General features: G+C 44.0%; 2 protein-coding genes across 4 annotated transcripts in view; both read right to left on the bottom strand.

The window, feature by feature from the left end:
* KIAA0753 (KIAA0753 ortholog) overlaps positions 1-16,431 on the bottom strand; it is a 70,889-nt gene that overhangs the window by 54,312 nt on the left and 146 nt on the right. For all 3 annotated transcript variants that reach the window (XM_063111325.1, XM_063111324.1, XM_063111326.1), the window contains exon 2: positions 10,929-11,087. In XM_063111325.1, coding sequence (XP_062967395.1) covers positions 10,929-11,024 — 96 coding nt within the window. In that variant the 5' untranslated portion in view covers positions 11,025-11,087. The remainder of the gene's footprint in view (positions 1-10,928; positions 11,088-16,431) is intronic.
* Positions 12,806-16,171, bottom strand: LOC134387048 (collagen, type I, alpha 1b). Its single transcript, XM_063109269.1, has one exon. It carries the CDS (start codon positions 16,169-16,171, stop codon positions 12,806-12,808), a length of 3,366 nt encoding a protein of 1,121 aa, XP_062965339.1.

Raw genomic sequence — 16,431 nt, forward strand, 5'->3', positions numbered from 1 at the left:
TTAATCAAACAAAGGAAAGAATCAATGAGCTCAAAGACAGAACACATAATATTATAAAATCAGAGGAGCAAAAAAGGAAAAAGAATGAGAAAAGATGAAACAGAACTGCAACAATGATGAGACTCCTTCAAGCGAAATAACCACATAATTGGCAAACCCAAAGGAGACAAGAAAGGAAGAGACCCAGAATTTATTTATTTATTTTTTTAATTTTCTTTTGTCGATATACATTGTGGCTGATTATTGCTCCCCATCACCAAAACCTCCCTCCCTCCCTTCTCCCTCCCCCCTCCCCCCAACAATGTCCTTTCTGTTTGCTTGTCGTATCAACTTCAAGTAATTGTGGTTGTTATATCTTCTCCCCCCCCCCGGTTTGTGTGTGTGTGTGTGTGTGTGTGTGAATATATTAATTTTTAGCTCCCACCAATAAGTGAGAACATGTGGTATTTCTCTTTCTGTGCCTGACTTGTTTCACTTAATATAATTCTCTCAAGGTCCATCCATGTTGTTGCAAATGGCAGTATTTCATTCATTTTTATAGCTGAGTAGTATTCCATTGTGTAGATGTACCACATTTTCCGTATCCACTCATCTGATGATGGACATTTGGGCTGGTTCCAACTCTTGGCTATTGTAAAGAGTGCTGCGATGAACATTGGGGAACAGGTATACCTTCGACTTGATGATTTCCATTCCTCTTGGTATATTCCCAACAGTGGGATAGCTGGGTCGTATGGTAGCTCTATCTGCAATTGTTTGAGGAACCTCCATACCATTTTCCATAGAGGCTGCACCATTTTGCAGTCCCACCAACAATGTATGAGAGTTCCTTTTTCTCCGCAACCTCGCCAGCATTTATCGTTCAGAGTCTTTTGGATTTTAGCCATCCTAACTGGGGTTAGATGGTATCTCAGTGTGGTTTTGATTTGCATTTCCTGGATGCTGAGTGATGTTGAGCATTTTTTCATATGTCTGTTGGCCATTTGTATATCTTCCTTAGAGAAATGCCTACTTAGCTCTTTTGCCCATTTTTTAATTGGGTTGCTTGTTTTCTTCTTGTAAAGTTGTTTGAGTTCCTTATATATTCTGGATATTAATCCTTTGTCAGATGTATATTTTGCAAATATTTTCTCCCACTCTGTTGGTTGTCTTTTAACTCTGTTAATTGTTTCTTTTCCTGTGCAGAAGCTTTTTAGTTTGATATAATCCCATTTGTTTATTTTTCCTTTGGTTGCCCGTGCTTTTGGGGTCATATTCATGAAGTCTGTGTCCAGTCCTATTTCCTGGAGTGTTTCTCCTATGTTTTCTTTAAGAAGTTTTATTGTTTCAGGGTGTATATTTAAATCCTTAATCCATTTTGAGTTGATTTTAGTATACGGTGAGAGGTATGGATCTAGTTTCATTCTCCTGCATGTGCATATCCAGTTATCCCAGCACCATTTGCTGAAGAGGCAGTCCCTTCCCCAGTGAATAGGCTTGGTGCCTTTGTCAAAGATCAGAAGGCAGTAAGTGTATGGGTTGATTTCTGGATTCTCTATTCTATTCCATTGGTCAGTGTGTCTGTTTTTATGCCAGTACCATACTGTTTTGGTTATTATAGCTTTGTAGTATAGCTTAAAGTCAGGTAGTGTTATGCCTCCAGCTTTATTTTTTTTGCTCAGTGTTGCTTTGGCTATGCGTGGTCTTTTATTGTTCCATATAAATGTCTGAATAGTTTTTTCCATTTCTGAGAAAAATGTCTTTGGAATTTTGATGGGGATTGCGTTGAATTTGTATATCACTTTGGGCAGTATGGACATTTTCACTATGTTGATTCTTCCAATCCAAGAGCATGGGATATCTTTCCATCTTCTTGTATCCTCTCTAATTTCTCTCAGCAGTGGTTTGTAGTTCTCATTATAGAGATTTTTCACCTCCTTGGTTAACTCAATTCCTAAGTATTTTATTTTTTTGGTGGCTATTGTAAATGGGCAGGCTTTCTTGATTTCTCCTTCTGCATGTTCACTATTGGAGAAAAGAAATGCTACTGATTTTTGTGTGTTGATTTTGTATCCTGCTACTGTGCTGAAATCATTTATCAATTCCAACAGTTTTTTTGTAGAGGTTTTAGGCTGTTCGATATATAGGATCATGTCATCTGCAAACAGGGACAGTTTGACTTCATCTTTTCCAATCTGGATGCCCTTTATTTCCTTCTCTTCTCTGATTGCTCTGGCTAGTACTTCCAACACTATGTTGAATAGGAGTGGTGAGAGTGGGCATCCTTGTCTAGTTCCTGTTCTTAAAGGAAAAGCTTTCAGCTTTTCCCCATTCAGGATGATATTGGCAGTGGGTTTGGCATATATGGCTTTAATTATGTTGAGATACTTTCCCTCTATACCTAACTTATAGAGGGTCTTCGTCATGAATGAGTGCTGAACTTTATCAAATGCTTTTTCAGCATCTATAGAGATGATCATATGGTCCTTGTGTTTGAGTTTATTAATACGGTGTATCACATTTATTGATTTGCATATGTTGAACCAACCTTGCATCCCTGGGATGAATCCCACTTGATCGTGGTGAATAATTTTACGTATGTGTTGCTGTATTGTTTGCTAGTATTTTAGTGAGGATTTTTGAATCTATATTCATCAAGGATATTGGCCTGTAGTTTTCTTTTTTGGTTATATCTTTACCTGGTTTTGGTATCAGGATGATGTTTGCTTCATAGAATGAGTTTGGGAGATTTGCATCCGTTTCAATCTTTTGGAATAGTTTGTAAAGAATCGGTGTCAAGTCCTCTTTGAATGTTTGGTAAAATTCTGCTGTGAATCCATCTGGTCCTGGGCTTTTCTTTGTTGGGAGCCTTCTGATAACAGCTTCAATCTCCTTTATTGTTATTGGTCTGTTCAAATTTTCTACGTCTTCACGGTTCAGTTTTGGGAGCTTGTGTGTGTCCAGAAATTTATCCATTTCCTCCAGATTTTCAAATTTGTTGGCGTATAGTTGTTTATAGTAGTCTCGAATGATTCCTTGTATTTCAGATGAATCAGTTGTAATATCGCCTTTTTCATTTCTAATTTTTGTTATTTGAGTCTTCTCTCTTCTTTTTTTTGTTAGCCATGCTAATGGTTTGTCAATTTTATTTATCTTTTGAAAAAACCAACTTTTTGATTCATTGATCTTTGGAATTGTTTTTTGGTTTTCAATTTCATTTAGTTCTTCTCTGATCTTAATGATTTCTTTCCGTCTGCTAACTTTAGGTTTGGATTGTTCTTGTTTTTCTAGTTCTTTAAGGTGAAGTGTTAGGTTGTTCACTTGCCATCTTTCTATTCTTCTGAAGTGAGCATTTAATGCAATAAATTTTCCCCTCAATACTGCTTTTGCCATATCCCACAGGTTTTGGTATGATGTATCATTGTTTTCATTAGTTTCAATAAATTTTTTGATTTCCTGCTTGATTTCTTCTTGGACCCATATGTCATTAAGTAGAATGCTGTTTAATTTCCATGTGTTTGTATAGTTTCCAGAGTTTCGTTTGTTATTAATTTCTAGTTTTAATCCATTGTGGTCTGAGAAGATACATGGGATAATTCCAATTTTTTTGAATTTATTGAGACTTGATTTGTGATCTAATATGTGATCTATCCTGGAGAATGATCCATGTGCTGATGAGAAAAATGAATATTCTGAGGTTGTTTGGTGCAATGTTCTGTAGATATCTGCCAATTCCAATTGGTCTAGAGTCTTGTTTAGATCTTGTGTTTCTCTACTGATTCTTTGCCTAGATGATCTGTCTAATATTGACAGTGGGGTGTTCAGGTCCCCTGCTATTATGGTATTAGTGTCTATTTCCTTCTTTAGGTCTAATAGAGTTTGTTTTATAAATCTGGCTGCTCCAACATTGGGTGCATACATATTTATGATTGTTATGTCTTCTTGATGGATCAGTCCTTTTATCATTAAGTAGTGTCCCTTATTGTCTCTTTTTATGGTTTTTAGTTTAAAGTCTATTTTGTCAGATATAAGAATAGCTACTCCAGCTCGTTTTTCTTTTCTGTTTGCATGGTAAATCTTTTTCCATCCTTTCACTCTTAGTCTGTGTAAATCTTTATGGGTGAGGTGGGTCTCTTGTAGGCAGCATATAGTTGGGTTCTGCTTTTTGATCCAGTCAGCCAGTCTGTGTCTTTTGATTGGGGAATTTAAGCCTTTTACGTTGAGTTGTTATTGAAAGGTGTTGATTAATTCCTAGCATTTTATTGATTATTGTTTGGTTGTCTTAGGTGTCTTTTGTTCCTTGCTTTCTGATTTACTGTTTGGTTTCTGTGTTTGTTGGTTCCTTAGGTTGTAGATAGCGTTTTTGTTTGCATGTTTTCTCTTCATGAATGCCATTTTTATTATACTAGTGGGTTTTGATTTTTCTTGGGTTTTTATGGCAGTGGTAGTTATTTTTCAGGAACCAAACCCAGTACTCCCTTGAGGATTTCTTGTAAGGGTAGTCGTGTGGTAGTGAACTCCCGCAGTTTTTGTTTGTCTGAGAAATATACTATTTGCCCTTCTTTTCAGAAGGATAGCCTTGCAGGGTAGAGTATTCTTGGCTGGCAATCTTTGTCTTTTAGTATTTTGAATATATCATCCCATTCCTTTCTAGCTTTTAGGGTTTGTGATGAAAAGTCTGATGTTAGCCTGATTGGGACTCCCTTATAGGTGATTTGACGCTTCTCTCTTGCAGCTTTTAAGATTCTCTCTTTGTCTCTGAGTTTTGCCAATTTGACTATAACATGTCTTGGAGAAGGCCGTTTTGGGTTGAATACGTTTGGAGATCGTTGAGCTTCCTGGATCTGAAGATCTGTGATTTTTCCTATACCTGGGAAGTTTTCTGCCACTATTTTATTGAATATGTTTTCAATGGAATCTCCATTTTCCTCCCCTTCTGGAATACCCATGACTCGGATATTTGAGCGCTTATGGTTGTCTGATATCTCTCTCAGATTTTCTTCAATGTCTTTGATTCTTTTTTCTTTCTTTTTGTCTGCTTGTGTTATTTCGAACAGCCCATCTTCAAGTTCAGAGGTTCTCTCTTCAACTTGACAAGCCTGCTGGTTAAACTCTCCATTGTGTTTTTTATTTCGCTGAATAACTTCTTCAGTTCAGCAAGTTCTGCTACATTTTTTTTCAGGACATTGATTTCCATGTACATTTCCTCTTTCAGATCCTGTATACTTTTCCTCATTTCATCATGATGTCTAGCTGAGTTTTCTTGTATCTCATTCATTTTCCTTAGAATTATCACTCGAAATTCCTTGTCAGTCATTTCAAGGGCTTCTTGTTCTATAGGATCTAGAGTTTGAGATTTATTAACTTTTGGTGGTGGACTTTCTTGATTTTTTGTATTTCTGGTATCTTTTTTTTGATGTTTATTCATTGTGGCAGGGGGTTTCACAGTCCACCGGTTTGAGACTAAAGACTAACTAAGATGTTGCTGTGGTTGCCAATTTCGTATGGCTACCTCCGTGACTGCTCAGTTGGCCTCTAGTGCCTTGTGTGTATGGTTGTCTCGGGTCTTGGGCCTCTCCGGGGAGCCACCTTTCTGGTCAGCTTGGACTCTGCTGGGCTGGTGGATCACGTACCACAGGGTGTGTGATCTCTGTTGAGCTTTCACTTCACGTGCAGGACTTCTCCCTGTTCCGTGTGCTCTGGCCCAGGCTGTTGGATCATGCAGTGGCGACCCCACAGGGTGTGTGGTTTCTGTCGAGTCTCCACCTCCCTGACCGCACGTCTCCCCACTCTGTGCGCACTGGGCTGGGCGGGGACGTGTCTTCTGCAACCCTCGTCTATCAGCTGGGCCTTCAAGACCCTGCTCGGCACCGCCTCGCCCAGGAAGTCTACCAGGTTTCTGCTAGGCACAGACAACCGGTCACTCTGGGTGCCTTTATAGCATTCTGTAGATCTTTCTCGGGACTTGTTCACCTTTGTATCCCCCCGGCATGGATCGAGTCTAGCGCCCGCCTGCAGCCAGCTCTCCGGGTAGCCCCGCGCCGGGCCAAGCAATTGGGAAGGCTCAGTGAGGGGCCGGGCCGGAGCTGCCAGCACCTGGGAAAATGGAGGCAGCCCCGGGGCGGTGAGTGAACCGGTGATGCAGGTGGAAGCCGGGTGGGCTTCAGCCCCCCGAGCAGGGCTTGGCCAGGGGTCACTCACAGGGCTGTACCAGGTCGGGCGCTCACTCTCTGCCTCTGGTTTGTCGCCTTCCCCGTTCTCGGCTGCTGCAGCCTCGGGCTGTTCAGTCGTCCCACTGCGCGGCTCCGGCACTCCCAGGAATCTTCTTTAATGCCAGCCTGAAACCTCGAATCCTGAATAGGGCATCTGGCCACCTTCAGCGCGGCCCCGGCCTCCGGGATCCTGTCTGCATCCACAGCAGCCCTGGTGCCGTGTTCCCTGTTTAGAGACTCGCTTTCGCAGCTAAGAAACAGTTCTTTTCCTGCTTCACACTTCAAAGCTGTTGCCTGTAAATGAGGCAGCCTCTCCTGCCGGGGGCAAAGTGGCGGTCAGCCCCCACGACCAGCCAGCAGCAGCAGTCCTCCCTTAAGAGACCGCAAGAGGAAGGTCCACAAGTTTCCCGGCTACCTGAGGCCCAGTGGCCGCCTTTTCCACCTCAGCTACTCCGCGCCAACCACCGCAGCCACCGCCATCTTGAAACCCAATCCAGAATTTATATTTAAGTTACCAACATCCTCAAAGATTTTTTTAAAAAAAGAAAAGAAATTGTATTTAAGGAAATAATGGCTGAAAATTTCCCAAGCATGTAGAAAGATGACAGCATTCAGGTATAAGAAGCACAGAGGTCAACAATCAAATTCAATCCAACGAGGAACACCCCAAGTCACACTGTAATCAAATTATCAAAAACCAAAGACAAAGAAAACTGAAAGCAGCAAGAGAAAAGAAACACATAACATTCAATGGAGCCCCAATATGGCTTTCAGTGGATTTCTCAGTAGAAACCCTACAGACCAGGAGAGAGTGGGATGATATATTCAAAATGCTGAAGGAAGAAGACTATCATCCAAGAATTCTGTACCCAGCAAAACTAACCCTCAAATATGAAGAAGAAATAAAGTAATTCCCAGACAAACAAATGCTAAGGGAATTCATCAATCCTAGACCTGCATTACAAGACATGCTAAAGGGAGTTCTTCAAACTGAAAGAAGACAACACTAAAGTGTAACAAGAGAACATCTGAAGGTACAAGACACATTAGTAAACTAAGTATACAGACAATCTCAGAATACTCCCATGTTGTAAGGGTAGTGAGAAAATATATATGCATCTGATCATTTGTGCAAAAAGAAAGAGAAAAGAAAAATCGGAGACTATTGAGATTAGTTATCTACAGAGCATAGATGGGAATTGGGTGGAAAATAGAGGGAATGGGGTAGCACATAACACTTCCCCAAATATACCTCCGAATTGCATTTTTGTGTATGTATATTTGGAACCATGTTAATGTTTCATATATACATGAGAGACAGGAAGAAGGGAAAGAAGGAAGAAAGAAATGAATGAATAAAGAGAGGGAAAAGAAGGAAGAAAATAAATAAAATCCATAAGGATGAAGGAAAAACATGAAAATGAATACTTAAAGAAACCAATGAACCAAATTGAATTTCTCAAATGAATAATACAACCACACTAAAAAGTGAAGGTGAAAAAAAATAACCCATGTAACTTTTGAACACTGCATTTGGACCAAAGACAGGCTAAAGACAAAAGTATTCTAAACAAATACTAAACTTTGTACACTTCTGTTCTTGCAGAGGCATGGATTATGATTCTGAAGCTACATTTTGTATATTCCAGGATTGAGCAAATAAGTAAATACACTGTGGATACTGGGAGCCAGGTTCTGCACTGCTGGACAAGGGAGTTACCGATTTGGAGGGTTAGTTTGGAATTGGAGATATCTGTGTGAACTCATGGATTTTAATATCGACAGATAGGAAGACAGACAGATATACAGAAAGAAAGAGAGGCAAGAAAGAAAAGAAATAAACAGAAAGGAGACAGAGATGGAGAGAAGGAGTGAGAGAGAGAGAAATATAGATGTCTGTGAATGTAGTAAGAACGTGTGTATGCACGTGTATATGCACACAAGAGTATACATTGTTTTCCAGTTCTGCCCTCTGAGAGGGCCTAGAAACAATGACACTCCAGTATCAATAAGTATATCTAGTCCCAGATATTCATTTCTAAGTTCCATTCTCTACTGAAGGCTCCATGGATAAATGGCTGATTCCAATGGCTGGAACAGGAAAAAAACAAGCTCAGCCCGGAGTACCTTTTTATACCATAAACTGGTCAAAGATTGATGGAACCATGTTAAAGGGACACTTGGGCCAGCTTGAAGTGGTTCTTACTGGCCAAGTCAGAGACCATTTAAACATCAAAATAAATCTTGGCACATCAAAATAAATAATGATAATAAAGTATTATAACCTACTAAATAAAGTAAAAATCTAAGAGTCTGCACTGACTTTAAATAAATAGGAAGAGAAGGGAAAGTTCTTTCTCACAGAAAAGCCAACTAATAAATGTAGAAGGAAGGGTGAAATCTTACAGTGTGTAATCACCATTTGAAATCACCATTTGCCAGCTATCATAAGAAAAAATTGATTCAGGTAAGAATCATCAATGAATGCTAAAACTAGTAGGTGAAAGTCTGAGGAGTAAAAAGATATCTCAAAGACAGATACTTTTAATTACAAAGGGTAAAAGAGTACATTCACAATGGAAAAACCTGGCAGATACCACCTTAAGCAACAACACTGCCAGTGACAGGACTAAATCGACAGCAGTATACCTGCTGATATAATGCCCTCAGAAGTACTCGGCATCACCTCAGGGGTTTTCCTGCCAAAAGCGCATAACCTGAATGAAATTATGAGAAGACATAAGACAAACCCACACTGACAGAAAATCTTCCAATAACTAGCCTGTATTCTTCAAAAATATCATAAAATAAAAAAGACTCAGAAATCATTCAGATTATAGGAAACTAAAGAGACATGACAATTGAATACAACTTATGATCTTGGATTGTCTTTTGCTATAAAGGACATTATTGGGACACCTAACAAAATCTCAATAAGGTCAGTAGATTATATGATAGTATTTTAATGTTAATTTCCTGATTTTTATAATCATACTATGATGATATAAGAGAACTCCTTGTTTTTAAAAGGAAATACACAAGTACTGCACTTGGGGATAAAAGGGTAGTCTGTATACAACTTACTTTAAACAGTTTAGAAAATAATATATGCATGTGTGAGGAGAAAGAAACAAAGGGGGACATGTAGTTAAATGTTTACCTTTGGAAAATCTGGGACAAGTATCTAGGAATTCTGCGTACTATCTTTAGAATTTTTCTGTCAGTCTGAAATTGTCAAAAACATTTCTTTTTAATTTTTTTCTTTGTAAATCACAATGAGATATTACTATACACCCACCAGAATGGCTAAAATTAAAAAGACAATATCAAGGGGCTGGCCAGTTAGCTCAATTGGTTAGAGCATGGTGTTATAACACCAAGGTTAAGGGCTCAGTTCCCCGTACCTGCCAGCCACCAAAAATAAATAAATAAAGACAACACCAAGTGTTGACAAAGATGTGGAGCAACTGGAGCTCTCATACACTGTCAGGAGGAATGTAAAATGGTACCACCACTTTGTAAAAAGGTCCAATGGTTTGTTATAAAACTAAATATACACCTACCCCATTAACCAGAAATTTCACTCCTGGGTATTTACCCAAGACAAATGAAAACATACTCATAAAAAGATCTGTACGAGAACATTCATAGCAGTTTTATTTATAATAACCCCAACCTGGAAACAGCCCAGGTGTCCATCAATTGGAGAATGGATAAGCAAACTGTGGTACAGTCATACTATGGAATTAGAAAGAGGATTAAGAACGAACAAATTACTGATACATGCAACAACATGGATGAATCTCAAAACCTTTACACGTAATCAAAGAAGACTTAAACAAGAGAGTACATTCTGTATGATCCCATTTATGTGACATTCTAAAACAGGCAAAACTAGTCTATGGTGAAAAAAATCAGAATAGTGGCTGCCTCTGGAGGGAAGGATGGGGATTGACTAGGAAATGCCTTAAGAGAACTTTCTAGGATAACAGAAATTATCTATATCTTGATAGAGGTATGGGTTACACATATACATGCATTTGTCAAAACTCAGAAAATGTGACAAGATGTATACATTTCAATGCATTCGCTTTTGATGTAAAGTTTACATCAAAAGTGAAAAAACAGCCAACAAAGAATGAATTCCAGTGTATACTTTACTTGCGGAAATAGTTACGGTACTCATGTCTGCAAATGAATTTGAAATGTGTCAAAAAATAAGATGGATTGATGGATAGATCTCTAGAGGAATGGATCAAAGGACAGGTATGCAATGAAGCAAATCCAGTGAAATATTAATGGAATCTATGTGTTCACTGTAAAACTCAACTTTGCTGTACGTTTGAAGATTTTCATAATATGACGTTGGGGAAAAAAACATTTTTGGGACAACTAAGTAAAGTTGAATAAAGACTGATTATTAGATAATACAAGGGAATTATTTTTTGACCATTTTCTTCGAAGTGATAATGGTATTATGATTAAGAAGGAGAGTTTATTTTTAGAAGTATTCTCAAATATTTAGAAGTGTCATGATGTCTGCAACTTACTTTGGAATGGGTCTGCAAAAATTTGGGACAGATAGTTGTATAGTTAGAAAAACAGATAGAACAATGATTTGTTAATCATTGTTGAAACCACAAGGTGATTTCAAAGTGTTCGTTGTCCTTTTCTTTCAACTTTTCTTTATTTTTGAAATGTTTTATAACAAAAATCTGAAGAAAAAAACAAAACTACCTGGGTCTGAAGTTTCCTGGGGTCACTACTCCCATCTAGCTGGGTACTAGATGCTAGATGAATACAGGCTGAAGCTGGCTGGCCTGGTCCCATCATGTCAGATAGTGTAGAACAATAGTGACAGCCTTGTCATCGGGCAAGTCTTCCCTAAAACCATTCCTAAAATGAAACGAAGCTATTTTCAGACCAACAGTGTTCAAACAAGGGAAAAGAATAAACACAATGCCATGCTCATAGAACAATATTCCAGAAGTAGCCCACAGCAACCTCATACTAAGAGTGGTTGCTTAAGGACAGGTATATGATAGTTTCTTCCATTTATTAAAGCAACCACACTTTTGAAAAACGGGGACACTTACTAGTTTACTGACAATCCCTTGGGTCCTTTTCATTTCAAGTTTCTTTTTTTATATATAAAGATGACTGGTAAGGGGATCTTATAACCCTTGACTTGGTGTTGTCAGCACCACGCTCTCCCAAGTGAGCCACGGGCCGGCCCTTCAGTTTCAAATCAAGTTTCAAGGGTCTCCAGTAAGATACTGTTCCAAAAACAGAGCTCTGCTAAGGTAAACTAGCACTTTCCAGCAGAGTAGTTTTATGGACAGTCTATAATGCGTCTATACCACTAGTCTATAAGTAGTACACATATGTTTCACTCTACCACGTAGCCCAATAGGATCAGAATTCCTATATTTAAACCAGGATCTGTCATTAACTAGCTGAATGACCTCTCTCAATCTTCAATTTTCCCCTTCTTCCCCCCACCCTACACACACGCAATAGATATGAAAATATTTTGTAAGCTATAAAGGCTATACCCTTACCATTGTCTCTTGCTATTCAGAAGGCCTCTTTATAGACACTTTAGTATCACTGCCACTCAGCTGCTTATCACACACTGTGTTGTCTCATATTGTTATTTACCTATTTCACAGGTATGTGTCTCACCGTCCTGGCTAGACAACTTTCCTCGAGGATAAGGGCCTTGTCTCGCTCTATTTCCCACAACACCATGCCTTGAGCATAGTGGACAATTTAACTCAACACTTGTTGAGTTAAGCTGATTTTCTGTGAACTGACTAGTTGTAAGTGCACTGGGGAATTTGTTCTCTCAAAGAATGCTACAGTAAATCAATTGGAAAATTCAAGGTTAAAAAAAAAATCCCTAATTTAAGCTTCTGAATAAATCCAAGGTTTGCTAATTGGATTTATACTTCAAGACAGATACATCTGTAGTAATATAAAGGCAGCAGTCCAAGATTCCTATTGCTAAGGCTGTAGAGACATGATCAAAAAGTGGACGGCAGGAGGCACATGAGCAAGGCAATCCCAACTGGCTTGACATCATTACAGGCTGGGGGTGGAGCTGCAGAAGAGAGTCTGTAGAATTAGGGCCAGGGCATCTGCGACTTTTATGTGGTCAGTACTTTGCCTCCGGATGCTTCCATGTGCCAAAAACCTAACAATCCATTCTCCACTAGAAAAAAACTAGGTGATTTCCAGTTCCAGGACACTTCAAGTGATGCCACACACACACACGCACACACACACGCACGCACGCACACGCACACATACACACACACACACACACACACACACACACACAGTTCAAGAACCCCCACCCCCAAATTGTTCCCCTACACAAAGTCCTGGGACACCCCTCTCCTTGCAATCTGTCCCTTCCCCATTGCTCCAGGAAACCTACCAATTTGTCACCCTATATATGCTGAGACATGTCAATAAAGTATCTCTGTCCCCCATCCTGAGACACCCCTACAGCCTGTGCCTTCATGCACAACCCAGGGCAAACCTCTCCCCAACCTGTTCCCTCCCACAGAACCCCAGGACACCTCCCCCCAACTTATTCCCTGTACATACTACTGGAACATCTCCCTCAATCTGTCCCCCACATAATTCTCTCTGAAATTGTTCCCCCTCACTCTGACTGCAGACCCTCCTCCAGCCTGTCTCCTCCCACTCTGTGGGTGATCTCTGAAATGGCCAAGTCCTGTTTCCTTCCTTGAATCTGGAGGCACCCCCACCGCTGTTCTTGTCCCTGACACTCCTGGAACATTTTCATAGGCCATTTCTTCCCCTACAGACCTTGGACAGCTCCACTGTCTGGCTGTGCACCCACAGGTATAAGACACTCCCATAGCCTGGCTCCTTCCTGCCAGTCCCAGGTCACTTCTACCTCCTGTCTCCTCCCGTGAAGCCCCCGCTCCCTCAGTGGACTGTCTCCTTACCACTGTCAGACCTGAGACACCCACATCTGCTGCTTCTCCTGTGGACCCAGTCACCCACACTGTGGCAGGCAGGCGTCCCACCACAGGAACTCCTACAGCTGCAAGCACCCCCAGAGGCAGAGGCACTCTCACAGCCTCAGGGGCTGCTCCACTGTTCATCCTCCGAAGGCCTGAGATACCTTCAGAGCCCGTCTCCCCCTCCACAGGTTCAGAAGATGCAGTGGGCAGCTCTGTAGCCTGTCTCCTTCCCCATATGCCTGAGTCGTCCCCAGAGCTAGAATCCCCCAGCATAAGCCCAGGGACCCCAGAAGCTGTGGGTACTCCCACAGCCATGGAAACTCTAGCAGCATCACACATCCCGGCATTCTGTCTTCTTCCCGACAAGCCCAAGAGACCCCCAGAGAGTGTCTCTCCCCCTACAGGTCCAGGCAGCCCCACAGCCATGGATACCCCTGCAGTCTGTCTGCCTCTCAACAAGTCCGAGATGCCTCCAGAGCCCATCTTTTCCTCCATTGGCCCAGGCATCCTGACAGAGGTGGGAAACCCCACTCCTGTGAGACCCTTGGCATCTGCAGGTCCCCCCGCTGTCTCTCTCTCTCCCAACAAGCCTAAAAACCTTCCAGAGACAGTTTCCTCCCACACAAGCCTAGGCACCCTGGGAGCCATGGGCATCTCACCAGCTGTGGATACCCCTGCAGTCACAGGTACTCCTGCAGTTTTTCTCGTTCCTGACAAGGCTGAGAAACCCCCAGAGCCAATTTCTACCTCCAGAAGACCAGGGACGCTAGGAGCTGTGGGAACCTCAGTGGCCCCAGGAACCCTGGCCCTCTGTCTCCTTCCCCAAGATCTCGGGACACGCCCAGAGCCAGTCTCCCCCATAAGCCCAGGTACTTCAGGAGCCATGGAAGCTCCAACAGCCTGTCTCCTTCCCCATGATCCTGGGAAAGCCTCAGAACCACTATCCTCTCCCACAGACCACAGCTCCTTCAGAGCCTGTTCCCATGGGTTCAAGACATCTCTAGAACTGCTTTCCTGACACACTGGGCTAGATATCGACACAGCAGCAGGCACCTTTCCAATCCTGGGCACACCCGCAGCTACAGGTACCCCTGCTGGGGCACGCCTGTGCTTGGGCACACCTGCTGCCTTGGGTATCCCCACTGTCTCAGATATCCCCACAGCCTGCCTCCTCCCACACAGACATGAAGCATCCCCATAGCCAGCCTCTTGGTCCACAGGCCCAGCTACCCCTAAAGGTGTAGGCACCAGAGCCTCTTGCTCCTCCATAGGCTGCCTCCTTTCCCACAGGCTCGGGGCATTCCCACTGCGTGTCTCCTCCCCAAGGAGCCCTGGCACTGCCTCAGCCAGAGGCACCCCCACAGCCTCCCCCTGAGCCTGCTGCCTTTCCCACCAGCCCGGAACACAACCACAGCCTGTCTCTCCTTCCATGGCTCCCGGTACCACCACAGCCTGGGACAACTCCATGGACTGCCCTGTTCCCCACAGCCCCGTGACACAAGCACAGCCTCTCTCCTTCTCCAAAGCTCTATGTACATCCACAGCCTGTTCTGTACCCCACAGGCCTGGAGCACCCCCAGAACCTGCCTCTTGCTCACTAGGACCACACAACTCTGCAGTGTGTGTGGCTCCCCATGATGACGAGTCACCTCCAGAGCCTGTCTCTGCCCACACAGCCTGTCCCCTTTCCCTGAATCCTGTATTACCCCTACGTCTAGCTTCCTCTTCAGTAGCACAAGGCACCCCTACAGGCTGCTCCGAGCCCCACAAGCCCCCGGAGCCTATCTCTTCTGCAGCCTGTCTTCTCAGCCACATACCTGGGGCACCTACAGAGGCAGTTTCCTCCTCCGCTGCTCTAGGTACCACCACAGCATCATGCATCCCTGCAGCCTGTCCACTTCCCCATAAGCCAGGAGTATCCCCACAGACGGCCTCTTGTGCCAGAGCTCCAGGAACCTGTACTGACTGCCCTCTCCCCCACAGACCTGGAGCACCCCCGCAGCCCCTCTCTCCCTCCACAGCTCTGGGCACTCCCACAGCCTCGGGCCACCCAAGGGTCCCAGACACCCTCATGGGCTCTCCTTTTCCCCAAGGGCCTGGGGCAACCCCATAACCTATCTCCTCCACAACCCCAGGAACCCCCACAGCTTGCCCCCTCCCCAACAGGTGTGTCTCCACAGCCCTAGGCACACCTACACGAGAAGGCATCCGCCTAGCCTGTCCCTGCCCACAGAAACTTGAGGCTCTCTCATAAGCTGCCCCGAATGTCATAGCTGTAGATATTCCTGAGTTCAGGGGAAATACCTGTCCTTTCACCCAGGGTCCTGTAAGACCACCACGGCTGGTCTCTACCCAGGAAGCACAGCCAGACAGGCCCCTTTCGACTGGCCACTCTGCCAGCACAGGATGCAGTTCCACCCTGCTTCCTTCCCCACATCCTGAAGCTGCCCTCATAGCCTGCACCTTCAACCACAGTTCCAGAATGCTCTCATGTCCCAGAGATCCCGGACGACCTTTTCTATCGCAGCCCCGGGGAATCCCATGGTCTGTTTCCTCCTCTCCAGTCCCAGTCACCCACACGGCCCCGGCAGGCCCCATCACCTCGGGCTCCCCTACAGCTCCGTTCACCCACACAGCCCCAGGGTCCCTTACAGCCTCAATCGAGCCTGCAACCCCAGATGTCCCGGAAGCCTCATCTGTCCTAGCGGCTTCGGCTGTCTCCGCAGCTCGTCTCCTCCCCCGTGGCTGCCGACAGTCCTGCATCCTTTCTGCAATCACACAATGCGGCTCCCACACCGAGGACCTCGGCCGGCGCCTTGCTCCACGGCCTTGGGACATCCCTGCAGCCCATCTCTTCCCCCACGGTCGCCGAACTCCCCGCCCCGACCTGCTGGGTCCCACGCAGCGACCCAGCATCTTTGCCGCTTGCTCACCCCCGCGCACCATGGGCAAGGCCCCACGGCCAGTCACCCGGCTCATAGTTCCAGGACAATTCCCTTCGTCCCCAACGCAGCCCCGGCACTTTCCATCTTAGCACCTCGCTCCTCAGTCTGCTCCAAACACGCACTCACACTCTCAGCTCCGGCCCTCGCAGCCTTTCTCCTGCCCAGCCCTCCACCCTAAAGCACCCAACACCCCCCTCCCACCCCGCCTCAGACCCGGACGCCCGCCCCCCCGTCCCCGCTGTGGGCCTCCCTAAAGCCTAGACAGAAGAAAAGGTCATTGGGGGGACAGAGCAG

Source organism: Cynocephalus volans, chromosome 10, assembly GCF_027409185.1.
Source record: "Cynocephalus volans isolate mCynVol1 chromosome 10, mCynVol1.pri, whole genome shotgun sequence".
NCBI classification, from domain to species: Eukaryota; Metazoa; Chordata; class Mammalia; order Dermoptera; family Cynocephalidae; genus Cynocephalus; species Cynocephalus volans.

Bases quoted from the DNA above. Each gene is read 5' to 3' on its own strand.
- LOC134387048 (XM_063109269.1), bottom strand. From the start codon at position 16,171: ATGAGCCGGGTGACTGGCCGTGGGGCCTTGCCCATGGTGCGCGGGGGT.